This window comes from Trematomus bernacchii, unplaced genomic scaffold (assembly GCF_902827165.1).
Source record: "Trematomus bernacchii unplaced genomic scaffold, fTreBer1.1, whole genome shotgun sequence".
NCBI lineage: Eukaryota > Metazoa > Chordata > Actinopteri > Perciformes > Nototheniidae > Trematomus > Trematomus bernacchii.
The window spans coordinates 4,716,231-4,736,152 of NW_022987588.1; the positions used below are offsets into that span (position 1 = coordinate 4,716,231).

Consider the following 19,922-nt stretch of genomic DNA (forward strand, 5'->3'; position numbering starts at 1 on the left):
ATGTTTTGACCCCATGAATCAAAAAGTGCTTCTCCCTTTGTAACTCCTCCTCAGTTGGAAAACAAACCCTACCCCATGAAATATGCCCTCGGATGACATCTGGACATTTAGGGTTCAGCTCAGGGTCAGCCGTGTCAAGGTTAGAGTTCACAGTACATAATACCACCCACAAAGCTATTTGTTTTACATATCATGAGAATGTAAACCGTCTTAAGTATCACAACTGAACAAAGCTAATTAACTCCAGTGTGAAACTTGGATGAGATGTTTATTTATGTTCGTGAGTCCATTGTGGACATTTCTTGTAGTACAGATCAGTCAGAGACAATAAATCGACCATTTATAGGCTGTTATATTTGGTCTTTTTGAGGGGGCTCTCTAAAGATCCAACGAGGATTCTGCTGGGAGAACAACCCATCTTTTGTAAAAATAACTACATACATAACTATAACATAGCAAACACAACAACACTCAAATATTCAACACAGGAAGACTATGCAGCTGCAAATGGCTATACTTTTACACCTGTAAAATATGTTTGGACTTTAATAGCTGGATGGTAACTGGGCAGATATGAGCCACTGATGGTAAAGCATGACGCAAATCAGCTGATGCAAGCTCTACTTTTTACTCCGCCTAAATGTCTTCATTGTTGCAATTGTTTCGACTTGCTTTGGCTACACATAATGCTAATATATCCCTGTGGTGATTGTTAGGTTACGAGTCTGATGGGTGGAGAACCATGTGACATGGAGTTTTCAGAGAAAGAAAATAATTGTTCTCATTTTTATTCTCAAATGAAATTCTAATATGCTCAAGGATTCTAAGCAACATTATTTAAGTCACTGTTTTTTTTTTAGCAGAGTCAGTGACACTATACTCTATGTCCCCCTACAAAATCCTCTGATCAATGGTTTGTAAACATAAAATATAACAGTAAAATGATGGTTTAGTCTATTCCTTTATGAGCAAAAGATCCCTCCCTTGGGCTATCTACAGTAATTGCTTATTTGATTTGTATTGCTACCTCTAAATCTGCTAGCTATCTATCTATAGTATCAGTTCCATAGCTTTACCTAGAGAAATATTTCAAACGAGATATCACTTAATTAAAAATAATATGCATGTTGTGATGTCAAATGTGGCTCTACATCTCATGCATCAACTCCCGCATCAACTCAACATGTAGCCTTTCTTGACAGACCCTCAGGCCATCATCCAGCTGCTTTAGCACGGGTCTCTCTGTGTTTGCATGTTCCTTATAGGATGTGAGTGTCACGGACCGCCTGGAGCTAAACTGCCTCAAGGCTTTGAAGTCATTACATCCATTGAGGCTGGTCTCAGTGTAGAAATCTTGTCTTTCGTACTAAGTGCTCTTAGAGTGTGTAGTTGGCTATGAAATTCTGCAGGATTGCCAGTTCTCCCTATAACAGGAAAAAGAGGAACTGAAAAAAAGATATTTGTGCCAATCACAAGTGGAGTCTGAATGCTGTTTAGTACTATTTTATGATTAACGAAAGAAATATGTTGTTGCAATCCTAAAATGTGATTGGCTAAGCCATGTTTGAAGCTATTCTGTTTAAAGTTTTGTGAGAGCATCTTGCATGGTTTTAACGCTATAGTGGTGAAAAAATCTGTCCACTGACAGAAAAATAACTGAAAACTGCAACAGAAGGGGTCTCAGGACAACAGTTTCCACGATGACACACATACAAGTCAAAGCAATATCTTCTTGCTGTCACTGCTGGTAATAAGGCACACAGAAATGTGGCATACTATTGTAATGCAGCAAACAGTCAGCTACAGTACAAATAACAGACTGTTAGCTAAGAGGTGCAAAAACACATTATAAAATAACCCAACAGTGTCTTGCAGTTGTTATTATTGGCACCTAGGCCTACTTGATTGAGAATAATTGAGTATAAGACATCAAGCGTGTGATGCAGTTGTTACTGAAGGTTAAAGGACATTATATTCTTATTTTCAGGTTCAAATGTTTATATTGTGCCTCTACTGAGACTTATTTTTGTCATACTGCTACAGCACACCCCAGTCTGCTCTGATTGGTTAGCTGTTCAGCTCTGTTGTGATTGGTCAACCGCTTAGAGATGTCCCGCCTCTTAGCCATCACTTACAATGTTATGGAGCGTTAGCCAATAGCCACAATTTAGTCACCATCTGATAGCATTGATGGAAAAATGAAGACTAGGAGTAAGGCTGTTTGCTCCTGAAAATGACTTTACTGTAATGTTATCTTGTCACTCCAATGAAGCAGTGGAGACACATCGAAACATCAATTCTCTATTGTAGTTTATTTTGAGCAACACGGGCTGTGTTCAATTAATTTGAACAAATGTTATGTTAGTTTGATTCTTTCTTTGAAAAAGTGACAGCCCTAATACCCAACCAATAATAAGTGGCAAAGCACTCGAGAGGACTGAATTTAACTTTGTATTCGCATATAAAGGAATGTGCTATGTCATTATTCAAAAGTCTTAGGCTCACTTTGATTGTAGCCTTTCTGTTTGATGGAGTAGTTTATGACAACCTGTTCAACTTACAGTAGGCAAATCCTGTGTTGCTCCTGTGTAAAAAGGAGAACTTATGTGGAAAGGTCAAAACAACAGAAAGTATAGTGTTACAAAAAACTGAGATTTGATTTCGGTTCTCAGGAACATCTCAACCAGCCCAAATGGAAAACTGTAGCCGCCCCCTTCTCTCATTCTGACAGATACAAACACATGCATACACTCAAACCTACACATCCTCACAGACGCTGACACACACATACAGATATGCTCGACCCGCCTCCCTCTGTCCTCATGCCATTGTCTTTATTAGGGGATACTGGTTAGCGGGGCAGATTTTCCAGCCTCTTGCTGGCGAATTGTCTAACAAGGCAGACCATTTCCAGCAAGCCCTTGGCTCCCCGCCACCCAAATGAAGACCACATTTCTGCAGCAGCCTAAACTGTCTGTCTGTGAGTCTGGAGTAAAGGGAAGCAAAGAGTGTTAGGGGAAGATTGGATCTCGGTGCACTTCAAAGCTGTGTGGGCTGCACTGCTCACATCCTGTCTGTGACTGACATCACTGCACGTATGGAGAAAGACATCAAAACCCCAGGTAATAGGTAGCATTTCGGGAGCACGGCTCTCAAACCCTTGAGCCACAGCTGAGAGCGGGACACCCAGAATGTGACCACCTGCTGCCTCTTGTCAAACCCTCAGACGTGGAGAGACAGATCTGATTCTTATCAATACAAAGCACCTACACAGCCAAACAATTCTCCACTGAGGAAACCTGATGGGCTATCAGCAGCTGGTATTTCCCTCATCCATCATCGGATTATGCTCTCCGTTTCGTCTCAACAGAAGAAAAAAAAATGTTGCTCCTCTGCCACCGAATGCTCTTGGTGATATATTAGGAGGCAGGAAATTATTGATATGTTATGAATGGAAATCAATAATATCACAACACTAATTCATCATGATTACAAATATTAAGTGGCCTGCACACACTGCACACAGAGCTGTGGCAGCAACACAAAGCCCGTTGTAACCTAGCAACAGCTTCTCCATAACAAGACCACTTTATTTCTAGGTATGTTGGACGAGAGAGCACTGGTACTGTATGTGGGCCCTGGAAACCTTGCATGAGGTGAATCCATTAGTGCTAACATGGTCAATTAGCACAGTCCATTTGAACATAAAACTCGAAAATGACATAAACATTGTGAATATTTAAGAAAATAAATTCAAAGACTTAACATTTCTGGTTCATATTCACATCGCACAGAATTTGTGTGGTGACATTTAACTTCCCCCCCCCTGTGATAAATGCACATTAAGATATAGACACAGAGGTGACAATGTTAAAGGCATGCATGGGATAGTGTCGAAAAAAGCTTTGATAAGTGTTTGCAGAGAAAGAGTATTTTGTTGCATCTGTCTTGTGTATATTTGTGTGTGTGAGCGAGAGAGATTAATCATGTGTGTTTGTGAGAAGGAAGGGTCTGGGAGGATGAAGGGAAATTGAGAGACGTTAGGAGCAGGAACACACAGAGATGGATAAGATTTAGATTTTCCCATGTGACCCTCCTCCCCGGAGCAGTGGCTACATCTGTGCAATCACCCCCAGCCAGCACGGACTCCCTGCTGGCCCCCGTCACCTCCCCGAAACCCCCCCCCCCCCCCCCCCCCCCCATGCATTCCTGCTCCAGCTGTGGCTCTCCTCCTCTTCTCCTCTTCCTGCTTACTACCATGCTCTCCGACCACTCCTCTTAGCCCCCACACTCACTCTCTCACTCACTCACTTAGGCCTGGGAGTAATTATGAACCCATTGCCAGGAGGAGGAAAGACGGAAAGGAAAGCAGGAAAAGAAGAAAAAAAAAGGAATTGTCTGGAAAACAACTGCTCTCTTACCCCTTGTTCCGAGTCCAGGGGCTCAGATTTGACTCGCACTGCAGGCATTCCGTCAAGCATTAACATCCTGTTTCTTAGGCTGCCTGCAAAAGGAAACAGAGGAGGTGTAAGACGGGTGTTTTAGCATGACTAAGCAGGTCCCACACTCAGTTATTCACACATGGACATCTATGATGTTGTGCCTACACCCACGGAGAGAAAAAAACATTTTAAATAGTCACAATTCATATTTCAAAAACCATCAGAAGCTGATGGGAAAAACATGCTCACAAACTGGGTAAACTCAGTCAATGCACAGCATGATTCAGTCTTCTCCGTAACAACTACAATTCAATTGCCTGGTGGGCTGCAGGAGGACTAATAACACTTTATAATGCTGTCTATTTATAATGCTGACTAAAATCCTCTTAACACTTCAGTGGATTACAAATATTTGCTTTGATATATAGTTACTCAACAGCACAGCCACACAACATGTTCTGCTTAACCACTGACATAAAAAACAATAATTGATACTTGGAAATACAATTTTTACACGTTAACCCCAGGGATTATATATTTCTTTGGAGGACTACATTTACATACATGCAAACACACACAAAACACACTTATTGGTACATCTATACATCCATCCTTCCCTCTGCAACCTCTGAACACGGTGCCTATGCAAAGGAGGCAGCAGTGCCCATCTCCTCAGCTCCATGCTGTGGCTTTAAGAGGGATACTCGGATGGAGCCAATGACAACAATGCATGTTCCGTATCCCTCAGTCAGGGCCGACCTGAGGTAACCTTTTCTCTTATTATTTTAGCAGCAGTACATGGAGGAATGTAAGCAAGGCAAATAGTCTCTAAACATCTCTATTACTCTGCACTGCTGGCACCAGCAGCAGGATGTGTGGCCCAATCCTGGAAACTAGCAGCACCACAGCCACCATGACCATTCTTGTGCGAAAAAAAAAAATCACAAATTACTCTTTTTCCATCAAACTGTACTAACCATCGGAGTATCCGTGAGGCCATGGTGAATTATCATGATTTTTCATCCACGCAAGATAGAGAATATTTTTATTTTTTTGTGATTTTAATAATAAAACTGTCACCAGACTAAGGGACAGTTTCATCCTACAGGCCATAAGACTGTTAAACACATGAACTTTTGAAAAAACATCCATAACATTCATCTGTTTGCAACTTATATCAATATTCCAATGACTTTTATATAGACTAATCTGCACTATTTATATTATATTCTATTTGATTTACTTTTCATTGGCATAATAACTACACTGTAGCTATGTACAAATGGCAATAAAAGCCTTGAATCCTTGAATCCTAATCACATATTGTTCCACTACCTCGATTCTCAAGCAAAAGGCTAATCCTGACTGGTTGTGTGCGAGGGAGGCAGAGAAAGAGGGAGGATTTAGTCTCTCAATCTGCAACCCCCCAGATCTCTCCTCTCAGGTCTAAGTCCCTCAGGTACCCTGGCTGTGCTGCTATTGTATTGTTGTCCAGGATGTCCTTCGGCTCCAGGTCTTGGTAGGCCCAGATAGTGTTGCCATAGTAACAGCTGGGGCGGGTGGAGCTGCAGCTTCAGTCCAGCCTCAAGCCATGTGGTGAAGAGAAGAAATGAGAGGAGGCAGAGAGTGAGGTTTGTTTTCCTCAAGATGACCATCATTCTGCCAGAGAAAAATTCTCCCTCTCAGAAAAAAATATATGTTTTTACAAAAAGGAGTTTTCAGTTAAAATCAATATTTTTCTCACGGGGTGAATTTCACTTTTGCACAACGTTCTTTTTGGAGCCTCACAAAAAGTTTACCTCATTCGAACTTATTTGTTCTTTCTGCTTAATGTGCACACTCCCTTCAAATTAAATCATAACACGCCAACGTGTTCAGAATCGCACATTTCTGAAAGCAACAACCTTTCCCAAGCTGTCCATTTAATCCAGTGGTGTGTGATCACCTTCTTAATGAACTGGCCCGCAGAAAGCCATTCATTGGAAATCAATGGCCATTGCATATATGTGCTTGTGACTGTAATGACCAAAGAGCTAACAGCAGAGAGAGACCTAACACTGAGTAATGAGCCCACAGAGGGGCTCAGCATGTCGAACAGGTCATGTCGAAACACTTCAACCAAAGTCATGTGTCAACTGCTTTTGTGTCCATGAAAGGAACATGTCTGCCAGTTAGTATGTCATGGTCTCAAATTAAAATGATAACAATATGGACAAAGATTGAGTTTGAAATTAAGGGAATTTGTTCAAGGTAATAAACCAATGTGTAATCTCTATCACTAAATTTGGTCTGCTGGCGGCAGGCTTAGGCGACCAGCAGTGTGCTGTCCATCAGGAGCCTCTGTGTGTGGGAGATGGAGAGAGGGAGGGGGTTAGAGGGAAACTGGGTAGATTAAGATCACCTTTCCATTTGCTGCACTCTGAAATGAAATGGCCATCCCAGGTGTGTGGGGGAGTTGGATGGAGAGAGGAGGGCAGTGGAGTGTTGAAGCATCTAATTTCTCTCTCCTGCCTGCCCTCCCATCCCCACCGAAATCCCTATAATGAAAAAAAATAAAGGTAAAGGGAGCAGGTGACAATTGGGGCTAGTTCTAACAGGAAAAAATGTTCGAAATATACAAATGTCAGTGTCTGCTGCTCTTTCCGCTTTTCTGTTTGTGCTTATTGTGTGTCTGCAAATACATTTGAAAGTATGAACTGAAACTCCACGTCACATATATGACCTCGAGGTCCACAATCTCCAAGTTCCCTGATGACTACCATGGCTGTGCTGATGGAGACGATAGCAACTATCCAGAGAAGGATAGAGCCTGGGCAAACCAACCCTGAACAGACTAGCTGGATCAATTGACGTGGCAAAGCTCTCTCAAACAAATGTTGACCTCATACACGAGTGACATCATCCACGCTGACACACACATGTTAAGATTGGTCCAAACACATGCGCCACATTAACTCAAAATATCTCAAAGGAAAACATGTAAAACATACCAGTCAGTGAGAGCATGTTTAACTTTATCTCAGCATATGCGACTGTGAATAAAGATACTGCATAACACAGCAATAAAGACATGTATGTAAAAGAGAAAGTTAAGCTTGAACAAACTCATAAAATCAGATTTAGTATCTGGCTGTGTACCATCTCAGCTTTCTGTCTCATCCCTCTCTCTCTTATGTGCACACACACACACACACACACACACACTCACAGCACACACCCTGACACACACTGTAACAGACGGGCCCCTCCAATGCTTTGTTCCCATGTCGAGCGCCCAGAGCAACCGGGTGCATCTGTGTCACAGAGGCTGGACCTGCTGCCACGGGCTGGGATGGAAGAAGGATGGAAAAGGAAGAGGGGAAGTAAAGGGAGCAATGAATTATGGGAGAAACATGAGGAAGTGTTAGGGAAGGTGATAGCAAGAGAAGTGAGTGAGGGTGGGGGCTCTTGAAGAGCACATAGTTGCTGGCAGGAGCAGCGGTTAGGGAAACAACTAAGGGGAGTTGAAGAGGTTGAGGAGGGGGGGAAGGGTGTTTAGTGGGAAGGAGGAGGGGCGGGAGGCAGAGAAGCGAGAGAGGGTAGAGAGGGGATATGGACCGCCGCCAAGGCCCGGTCGAGCACAAAGCACACGGTGCAAGAATGCCAACAGACCCCCTCCCACCCGGTTCTCTAGCAAAACGAAGAGAGAGAAAAAATGGAAAGCTATAGAAGGAAACTGCAAGGAAATACTTCAAAAGGTTGAAAATCAGAAATAAATTACAGTATCTAGTGCTGTGAGTGCAAATGCATGAAATGGACAGAGCTTTTGAAGATGTGAGATGAGCATTTCCTGTGTTTGGCCAGTGTTTTGTGCCGCTGGCCTCTTTGCTGCGGCTCACTTCCCTCTTCTGTGCCCCTGGACACCCCGATGTGACACATTGGCCTGATAACCAGCCTACAACTGCTAACTCACCAGCACACTCCTCCCCTTCCTCTCTTTGAACTCACTCAGTGAAGCAACTTTTAAAAAAGTACTGAAAGCTAACCACCTTCGCAAAAGAAATCACTTGCTAAAAAAAGGTTGGGTGAGTGACACTTTGAAGACCCTTGAAAATAAAAGTCTAGAAATGAAACATTGATCTTGTTTGCTATGTAGACACAATAGAGCCACAGCTGAATCACAGCTGATTTTCGATCTCAATCTGCTTCACGTTAAGCTGTGTGTGTGTGTTCATGACCTCATCTTGTTGGCCTCATTCTGTTCTTGAGAGCTCATTCAAATAGTTCCCTGCAGAGTTACTGCTTAAACAGTAACTGCACGCAGGCAAATAACAGCGGCTAATAACGGAGAGTGGTCAACTACTCAAGACTTGAACCGTTAACCAATCGAGGTCAGTGCTGCAGTATAACGCCAAAAGGCATTAACCATATTTTACATGTCTTAGCAGAGTCTGTGTTTAAGACATCTGTTTCACTGTAACAAATAATAATATTGTGCTGTAGAAAACTGCCTTTAAAAAAACAGTATTTAATGTTAATGGCGGTAGAAAGAATAAAATTGACAACTTTTCTTGACCTTTTACCTGCTTTAACAAAAATCCTTTAGTAATTGATTTCTTTATACTGTATAATTAAGGCAGTGGCTAAGTGTTAGTGTAAGAAAGTTGTTAGTAACTCAAAGTGGCCTAACCTAGATGGCATTTTGGATTGTCGATATATACATTTGGGGGTTAAAATCATCATCCTTTTCATCATGGTCAGGGGCGCCGTAAGGGGGTGAAAAGTTAGGACGATTCTAAGGGCCCGTGACTGACAGGGGCCCAAACAATTTTAGAACATTAAGAAAAAAATGTTTAAGTAACCAATGTGATATCTTTTCATGGGGCCCAAAATCGCTGGCGGCGCCCCTGATCATGGTCATCATCACCATCATTAGCGATGCTTTTTCTCCTCACAAGATGTAAAGTGGAGTTACTCTTTAAGACAGGCAACTCCTACTTAGTGTGTTATCTCTCTGTTCAGACAAAAGCTTAAGATAAGCTCTAAAATTCCCTACATTTGAGTGCTTATATTAATTTACTTTTACAGAGATGTAGTATTGCATTTCTACAAAGTTATATAACATTTGATTGTGTATTTAACCTTTGGTGACATCATTAGGTCTTATCTTCTCAGACATGACAAAACACCCCCCACAGCCACAGAAGACACATCACACATGTTTTTGCGGGCAGAGAGCTTCCTATGATGAGTTACCTGACCTTTATCTTCTGCTGGAGTTTCCCTGTAAGACTTTCTAAACCGTGCATACCAGGTACAGTAAACAGTCATGATGAGGATGTGTGTTTCCCCTCAGACTTCACTCCTGGATGTACTGAGATGGACATAGTCTTTTTTTTCTCTCTAATAATTCCTGGCACTCCGTGAATGGTCTCAGAATTTCCATTTCATAAGCCGTATTTTCCTTGGCAGAAGCAGCGAGCGAAGTCTTTTGGATGCTTCTGGGACATTTTTGAACGGGGCTCAAGAGAGCACAGTGCTGCTACCTCGCATGCTCATAGAAGCATGGACTTCTCTAACAAGCACAATGGCATCAAACCACCACAGCTACCCTTTGAAAAAAAGAGGAAAAAAGTTCCCTTTAGGGTTAAAACCCCCTTAGAGTGGCACTCAACTGATGCACTTTACCTCGAAACACCCTGCCCTTTTCCTCTGGGAATAAATCAGTTCCACAGAGGCAAAACACTGCGTTCTTCATGAGCAGTTATTATTATTAGACAGAAAACACTTGCATAGGATGCTTTCCTCTCCAGGACATTCGGCCAAACTTTGGGAGCTTATCAGGTCCCATCAATTCAAACTGAATGTCATTCTCTATCCGTCTGAGGCTATCCTGGCTTCACCATGTTGTTGAATTTGATGTGACGTACATGAATAACTGGGCTCCTACATGTGCAGACTGCAATTCAAAAAAGCATCTAATGGTTCCATTTTGATGTCACAAAACTTGGCGGCTAGATAGACACATATATGATTATATTTAAAGAGGCCACCACTAGCAGCAAAAATAATATAAGACCCATCACTTTATGGAAGTGCTTTCATAAAGTGAAAAAGAGTGAATGATCGTCATGCTTGAAAAATTAAGCAAGGAAATAGACTGTGACAGCCCCAAAGATGAAACCATTTGCCCACTGAATACTAACGGCTAAAAGGTGAGTATAGATCGGATTGATCCATACATCAGAATACAAATCAACCTCCATCGTAGTAAGTAGGTAAGCTTTGAGAAAAAAATGCAAAAACTGCAAATGTGTGACCCTGTATAAAGAAACTGGCACAGTTTAGGCCACCTCCACATTACAGATCCTTGCTTTTATGGTGGTAAATAATCTATGTTATAGTGGATAGCAAATTATTATAAATGTGTGCAACGCAGAGTGGGTTGCTAAGCCTGGGTTCAGGGGGTTTGAATCAGTAACTACAGTATATGTAGAAAAAGAGCTCAGCAACGAGTGCCAACACTTTTAATCCCTGCACAATGACCTCATTATGTAAGTTCCTGTACACATCTCAGACAAAAATGTTCCTTCATTTACAGTATACAGCATAATAGAAAGTGAATGATGTGTGTGTGATAAAGAGCAGTGAACTCATGTTCTAGGATTAGCCAGAGAGCTGATACCCATATAAAAACACAGAGAAAACACACACACACAAACAACACACATTTGCACACCCACGGAAGTTCCCATATTCTGCCGGATTGCCCTTGGGTCCTTGCTATTTCTGCCAGGGGCAGGGGGATCCTGTGTCAGTAATCCTGTCGGGATGAGGGGGGATGAGGTCGCCGGATGCAGCGCGAGTCAACTGACTTCACCAGCACACACACACACACAGAAATATAAATCCAATCATTTGTAGGTAAATGTGTCAGTTTTGTTTACACAGCATAATAAAAGGTGCAGAAAGAGTGTGCACAGACATGCATCCAAACAAATTAAACAATACACACACACTGTCCTATCAGCCCATGCATACTTATTACTGCCAGTAATAATACTCTAACCAGATGTGTTTCTAGTGTCTCTTTAAAAAGGAAACTCAGCAGCTTGAATTTCTGTAAAAACAATCCTTTTTTTCACAGGTTAAAGGGGAAATCCTTAGTGATTTTTTTTTTTTTGTCTTTGTAAAAAGCTCCCCACCTACGCCAATATCACCTCCGTCCCTTCTAAGGTCTTGTGAAACTGTAAATGAAGAAGCTACTTATGCTGAAAGGAAACACTCAAAGCGTAAAAAGTAGAGTCAGTCACTGTCTGGTTTTGTCTGTGTCTCCGTCTGTGTGTCAAATGCATTTCTTATAAAGCTGACTTCCTGAGTCCCTGCTCTGTTCTACAATCTGGTTACCACACACTCAGATACACAGACACACACACCTTGTGACCCCCTGCCTGCAACCACAATGAACCATATTTATCTTAGGTTAAGAGACAGACTCATACACACACAACTCTGTCTCTCAATACAGCTATGCTTGGGGAAAAAAAGAATATAGATGCCCATTCAACACAAAAAGACACCCACACACACACCTACAGCATGCACACACCAAAAACACATGAATACACACACTCCTCCACAGCGCTCCAGAGAGAGGTAAACAGAAGAGTCTGACATCCTCTTGCATCATGTGCCGCAAATACAGCAGAGAAACAGCTAAACAAGCTGTGACCGTGACGGCTCTAAAGTGAGGTGGCATAGTGAGCTTCGACTTACAAGTCAAAGCAATTTGTGACACCATTCGAGGCAGTTTATGTCCAATTGAAGATCATTTTGATGTGAAAGAATAAGTTCAATATCATGTGCGAGGGGCTGGATTGAGTTGGGCGCTAAAGAAACCACAAATAGAAGCCACAAAACAGCTCCCAAAGAGCCAATACACTGTGAGCTCTTCCTGTTTCAACATAATCGGGTGACCTCCCTAGAACACCCTTCACACGCACAGACACACACACACACACACACACACAGCTTAGTAAATGCAGTAGGGTCAGTGGCTGTGCATCTAAAATAGCCACTGACACAAAAACCTCACTTGTACCAAAGGAGGGGGAGGTGGAGCCGAGGACAAATGTGTGTAATTGGCGCAGCACTTCAGGAATATACTGCCACATTTGTTTGCATGATCATAGGGAAGTTCACACACTGGGGCTATCCTGCATGTGCGCATGGGAGAGAGGGAGATACAGAGAAAAAGGAGAAATCAATAACGAATGCACCCAGTGACTCTGTCCTCGTCTCTTATTTACTCTCAGTGCACAGGTCCTAGGTTGAGGTGACCACACACAGCAGAGCTTAATAATCATCTCAAACTGACAGGGGTGCATCGGATCAGGCCTGTTTGAAATTCCCAGCAAATAATTGTAAACCAGTTAATACTTTCTTCCAGATGCTTTAATAGCTGCATTTCAATAAAAATACAAAACGGAAAAAAAACAAATTCTGCAGAGTATGTGAAAAAATGGAAATGTCGACTTTAATTAAATGTATTATGTCGACAGATTTCACATCATTTGATTAGGTTACTAAAAAGTTTAAATAATAAAACGAGGTTCAACTTAATATTATTGCTTTCAACTAACCAAATACAGTTATGTGAAATCTGTTGACATATAATAATGAAAGTCTTGTTTTGAGAATAAAACCACATACAGTAATGTGAAGGTGTGAGTAACTTAATCATGATTCCTATAGTCATTGCTGCAATAAGGCAAAGGTTGGAGCCGCTTTTTGTGTACTGGAGCAGAGGGTCAGAGTGAGGCGCATCTCTTACAGGGTGAAGTGGGATGCATTAGATTAGCATCCTCACCATGACCTGCATCCTTCCCGGTACCACTACGACCACCATCCACCCACCCACACACTCTCTTTTTTGCTCACGTCCCTAAGGGATGGCAGTACACTCCTGCCCTAATGGGGTTTTTTTTGAGTAGGCTACTGCCTTTTATCCCCTTAGGCTCTGATAGTGTATGTGTGTGTGTGTGTGCTTGTGTTACAACATGCGTGTCCGAATGAGTGTGTGAGCGAACCCCCTTCCCCCAACATATGCACTGTGTACATACTACTCACAATAGCTTGTCTGCTGAATGCATCACAGCACATGTGCACTCGCATGCACTCTCAAAGATCGACCTAGATGTTTTACAATAACTGTACAATGTACACTGACTCATCCACAGTATCTAACAAGTCGCATAGAATGATACCATCTGAAGCACTTAAGCACACACTTTTATTTTTGCTTTGCTGCATGTGCCCTTTTTCTCTCACTTGCCATCCCTTGTGATTTGAACAAAGCCCCCACACACACACACACACACACACACACACACACACACACACACACACACACACACACACACACACACACACACACACACACACACACACACACACACACACACACACACACACACACACACACACACACACACACACACACACACACACACACACACACACACACACACACACACACACACACACACACACACACACACACACACACACACACACACACACACACACACACACACACACACACACACACACACACACACCACACACACACACACACACACACACACACACACACACACACACACACACACACACACACACACACACACACACACACAAATAGTCTTGCAGTGTCCTCTTGATGCAGCATCACGGAGTGCTATACCCTATCTAACCTCACTTTGTGCTGACACAGCCAAATCCACCCTAATGTATGCCAAATGGAAACAGAAAATAACGGACCAACCAAAACATTCCAACACACTGACACTTATTACTTCAAATGTGCGCGCAGTTATTTTCGCTCACCGAGTTTTTCCCCTTGGTTTGACCCATTTCAGCTCTCCAACACTACTCAATAAAAGCCAGCAGCTGTGTTTACCTCTATTACTCATCTACTCACGCCTTCGCTTCGATCATTTTTCCTCTATTTTCCAACTGATGCGGTGCCGTGCTGATACCTGGTTGAAGCCACTAATTAAGAGGAGTTATGGTCCAGAGCTTGAACCTACATTTGTTTGAGTTAAAGCCAAAGATCCTGTGGAATGCCACAGGCACCCCAAATCGATTCCACATGTTGTTTGCATAATTTCCTTGACCTACAGTACAACTGAAAACAAAGTTCACAGTGATCCCTGCAGCATCCGAACGCAGGTCTGCTGAAACCATCTGCACCGAGGCTTGAGAGAAGCAGCTCCCCAAAGGTTCTGTAAAGGGAAACTCTTAAAAACCAGCTAAAAAAGGGTCCAAATCACAAAGTGCTGACTTTGAACACTCTTCCATCCTCTTTTCTTGGCTCCCTTCCTTTTCTCCTTCCCCCTGATCACCAACCATATTTGGCCAAAGTAAAATACACACTTGTCCGACAGGGGAAACATCAACATAGATAGACAGGCCTTCCATTGACATGCCTTTCCATCCTAGCCATGGAAACATGTCGAGCAACCTTAAAATCTGAGTCGGAGGGGGAATGCTAGACTAAATGAGTCATTTCCAGTAAGCACTGAGTGTGCTACCCCTAGAGATAGTGTCATTACAAGAAAAAAGAAAAACGTGGATCATTGCGCTTGTCAGGCAGCATCACCTTAAATTCTGCCTCGGTTTGTTGGCAACTTTTCTTTATATCAAAAGATAAGCTTGGGTGCTCTAGAGAGGTTAAAACAATAATAGGCTCTTAAAAGAATTCCCCAGAGCAACGCAGCAAAATGTAAAATACTCACCGTGATGTTTGACGAGCTGTAATCACGCATTTTCCAATTGTTTTTCGTTCTGTCTGTGTGACGATAAGCTTCAGACGCACTGGCAGTTGCACAATACTTTCCGTGCTCTTCTCTCTCTCTCCCTCTCTCTCGTGCACAGTCACAAAACACACATGCTCTAGCACTCCATGTACACCCTTAACTCAATTTTGGTAAACAAACGTGGGCTGGACACTGGGGTCAAAGGTTGAATCCACATGAGAAATCGCAAAGGGAGAGAACATTTTGTCATCTTCTGACATGGTGCAATAACAGCCTTGGGGAGTTCAGCTCACAGCCATCGCCTATTAATATTTGTCTTATTTCACGCAACGTCACTACAAACGCTAACAGAATGGATTACCAGCACAATAACTGCAAAATTGTTAAGCTGTTTAACCATCTCGGTCTATAACCTTTTTCTCCTTATGACTTTTGCTCAGGTACATCTATCAATATACAAAGTCACCCGTCTATTTGGGTGCCGTCTGTCTCACACATTGTATACGCATGTCCTTGACATGCTAGTCTATTGTAAGAGCATTGCAGTGTGTGTCATTGTGCATGTGTTTCAGGGTCTTTGCCTATATAATAGTCTCCTGTGGCTGAAAATCTGTGTTTGACGCAACACCAACTCCCTGACCAGAGGCCACAGGATATCCCACAATGCACCTTGAGCACAACCGACCAATAAAACCCAACTCACTCCTCTTTGGCTTCGGCTTACAGTCAGAGACCCAAATGAATCCAGTGCACTGCGGTCTATCTGCAATCAATGACGATACACTCCGTAACACCCACCTGGATCAATGATCCAGCAGTCCGTCAATATGGCAGCAGTTAACCCGGCTGATTAGGGGTAATACAGGGAGTTTCACATCTCCCTGAATAAGACAGTGAGCCTGTATGTTGTTAGATTGCACATACTACAGCGCAGCGCTTCTGCTTGAAAGATTCAATCTGTCAACGCGTGCCCAATTTGTGTGTTGTGATGTGTAGCAGACAGATGATGCCTTTGGTGGGGGAATCCTGCAGCGCAATTAAATGGGCTGGGCAGAGTAGTGTTGATGGACGGATGTAGTCTATCTGTTGGTGATTGGCTTTTTAATTGAGTCCCCCCACCTGCACTGATCTCTATCATAAGCCCTTGGACCGTGTCGGGGGTGGGGAGTTGAGCCATTGACGGAATGAGAGAGACGGTATAGCAGCTTGATGCTGACGGGGGGAAACTACTTGGTACTGCTTTATATTGTTCATGATGAAAACCATATGATTTTCTATATCATTCATAATCATATCAGTTGTGCATGTTCTTGTGTAGTGATTTTAACCCAGACTATGATCTTCTCCTCACATTCTTTTCGTCATTTTTGTGCGAAAATCCCACTGAATATTCACCAGTGTTAAGCATGTCTTGATATTGTCTGCTGATTGGGGCGTGGGATAAACATATGCAACACATGGATACAGTTTGTTTTGTTGAGTGCATGGACAACACACTTTTTTGTTCATTATTTTGGAAGACTGTTTTGAATTACTGACCAATTTGACTTATCATGACATAAAGTGAAAGACATTCAAACAGAATATGCCAATTCAAACATTTGAAAAGCTTTTTTCAACTCTTTAAAAAATGCTGTAAGAGGATGACAGCTATAAATGACAAAGCACGCTACTTCAAATCACTTAATTCAAAGATTTACTGTTTTTCATTCACTTATTTTTTCTAACCTAGCCAATGACGTTATTTTTAAACAAAACTCGATATCCACATCTTCAAAAAGTGAACAGTTGACTGTCATCAGCTGAGTACATCCAGTCAGAACAAACACTTTCTAAGGTCAACAGCTCAGAAGCAAACTATTTGTGAGTTACCACATAAAGACGGTTTCTGTGGCTTTCGTGGTCTTTCAATATACTTTAAATGTACTTTATACCACGACTGATCTAAACAATGCTTTCAGTGAGCAGTGAGAGAAGGTCCTCTGCGGAGAGCCACTGAATCGTTAAGTGACAATAAAGATCCATTAAAGTCAGTTCAGTTTGAAGATTCAGTGTTAAGGATTTGTCCGTACGTGTTCTAAACACCACTAATGGCAGCTACACTATCTAGTGCTGTGACACCTCGACATGTTGGTCAATGTTGCAGAAGTAAGACTGAAGTGTATTCTTCAGCATTGATTTATATCGTGATAACAATACAATGCAGAATGACATTAATTTCAGGTAATGGCACCTTTCAGAGATCCAATATGAATCTTCTTCGCTGCTCACTGACAGCGTAGAGTCTCTTCTGCATGTGTGGTAATATCAGCCTGCTTATTCATGCGCAGGGAGAAGACCTCTTTTGTAAATGGATTTAAGTGAGAGTTTAAATGGGCACTAATCTCACTCTGAACATCCGTGAGCTGCAGGGGGTCTGCTCAACACATACATGACCCAGCCCTCCTCCCTTTTGCCTTTTTTTGGTTGTTGATGAGACCCCCACTTAAAACGCACACATACACACACCCTACGGCTGTCACACAGTTAAAGGCAAGACAGGGCCTCTCTGCAACGCGGGGGTAAAGTCACAGAGGTCAGCGCTCAGTTTCCACATCAAACCCAGGAGCAGAGGCCAGAGTCTCATCTCCCTCCCACCTTTCTCCCTCCCTCCTCCTCCCTCCGGGCCCCCGCCCTCCCCTCCACACACACACACACACACACACTCCTCCTCCTCCTCCCCCTTGTTGGATGTACAAATGCCTTTGCTGTCAGCTCTGCCCTGGTCCCCTGTAATTGAAAATAACAGCCAAGGGCCAGCCCCCGGCCACTCTCCCCAACCTGGTGGCTCTCTGCCTCTCTGACAGCCACCCATCAATACCAATGACTATTACCCTGGAAGTGAGAGCGCTGCCGATGACATCCAAGACACCACCCCTGCAACACTCCCCCACAGACACACACACACAGACACACACACACATACACACACCTCCCCCCCAGTGTCCTTCCTCCGCTACCCGAGCCTCCTAATGTTTAACCCGTTGCTAACAGTCTCGTTTCTCTGTCTCTAAGCGGCCACAGTGGGCAAGTAGGCAAACAAGCCTCCCTCTCTCTCTCACACACACACACACACACACAAACACACACCACAATGCTTCACACAAATGCAACACCCACACATGCACAACTCTCTAAAGGCATGCGCAAAACTCTGACAAGCAGCAAACTTTGTTTTTCTAGTGAGAAGTGCTGAGAGAGAGTTTGGTGCTTTGGTCTCACTTTCACACTTACACCAAGGCAGGCAGTATTTCTCTACAATGCTGCTACTCTGCTCTGCTGATAAGTTATTTCAGAGGTAAATAAGTGATAAATAGGACAACTGCATGCAGCTGAAGTCAGGATGCTGATAATGCCCATGGTCACTCAGTGTACAATCACTTTTTTCCCCTCTTTTTTTGTTATGACAGCTGATGATTTTACATTGGGAATAAGTGTTTCAGGTCCAGTCAGCACCATGCAGGGTCTCTTGTTTTTCCCCACTGACAGACACCAAACACAATGCCATAGGTGATCTGAGCTGTCATCTGCTGTGACAGGGAAATGACAGCTGAACGACACGTACTGAACACAAGCACAAAGCCCAGCAACGTGACAAATGAAGCACACAGCAGCAGCCAGCAGAGGAACAGGACGAAAAAATGCACAGACCTTGTCAGAAGCTGCAGAGCCGTGGAGACTGTTTTCCTTTTCTACAATCCTCTCTGTCTCCTATCCTCCTCTCCCTCTCCTCTTCTCTCCTCTCACTCTGCGTGTATGTACGTGTGTGTGTGACAATGTGTGTGTGAGAGTGTGTGAGTGAGCAGCTCCCTCCCCTTCTGCCTCTCAGCTGCTCAGCTCAGGCAGTTCTCAGGAAATGAATGGGAGCGCACAGAGAACTGTTGTACTTGCAAATGACTTACCCCGAGTCACATGATCCGCTAAATGTAGGGTGGGCCGGTGGGTGGAGGCTTCATAAGCAAAGGGAAGACAATATACTCTAAGCTTTAACAGCATGCATCGAATTACACGGGGCCCCTCCAGGGAGGTTTCCGACGCGTCCGCTCTCAGCCAGCCCACTCTCCCTCTCTCCCCTCCCGGAGCGCAGCGGCGAGCACCGGGCTGGGGGAGAGCACCGGAGCACCTCCCTGTTTAAAGGGGACGGGCAGGAAGGTGTGCCGTAAGAGGGGACAGTTTATAATTACTTTATTTTTAACTTTTTTCTTTTTCAGTGTATAACTTAACTTAACAGAATGTTCTGATAGTTTTCAAATGGTTTAAAACAATATTTTAATTGACTTTCAGCAAAAACATTTCCAATAAACTATTGGTAGATGGATCAGAAAATGATTATTAATTATTAATTAATTGTTCAAACAAAAATGACAAAAGTCTTCTAATTGTCATCTGAACATGTATTTTGGATAAAATACTTTACAATTATTTAGAAGATATTGATATTTGTGAAATTTGTAATAAAAACAAAATGTATCATAACAATATACAGTAGGTCTACAACAAATGTGACATTATGCTGTAAACCTACTTCTTATTTTTATTATTGATCAACTAAATATTTAATTGATCATCAATATCAGTTATTTTCTTGAATATTTGATTAAACCTTTGCTTCTCATCAGGAAATAGTACATGCTGTATAGCA

General features: G+C 42.8%; 1 protein-coding gene across 3 annotated transcripts in view; it reads right to left on the reverse strand.

Annotated features, from left to right (window-relative positions):
* The window catches only part of klf12b (Kruppel-like factor 12b), a 36,172-nt gene extending 16,799 nt beyond the window's left edge, over nucleotides 1-19,373 (reverse strand). Inside the window, exons 1-2 of one of the 3 annotated variants that reach the window (XM_034128458.1) lie at nucleotides 19,183-19,373; nucleotides 4,422-4,504 (exon numbers count right to left, since the gene is read on the reverse strand). In XM_034128458.1, the coding sequence (XP_033984349.1) occupies nucleotides 4,422-4,504; nucleotides 19,183-19,276 (177 nt within the window). In that variant the 5' untranslated portion in view covers nucleotides 19,277-19,373. Of the gene's footprint in view, nucleotides 1-4,421; nucleotides 4,505-15,220; nucleotides 15,251-18,931; nucleotides 19,143-19,182 lie in introns of those variants that run through there. The other 2 variants (XM_034128459.1, XM_034128460.1) reach the window with 2 other exon arrangements.
* Between the last annotated feature and the right edge of the window lie 549 nt (nucleotides 19,374-19,922).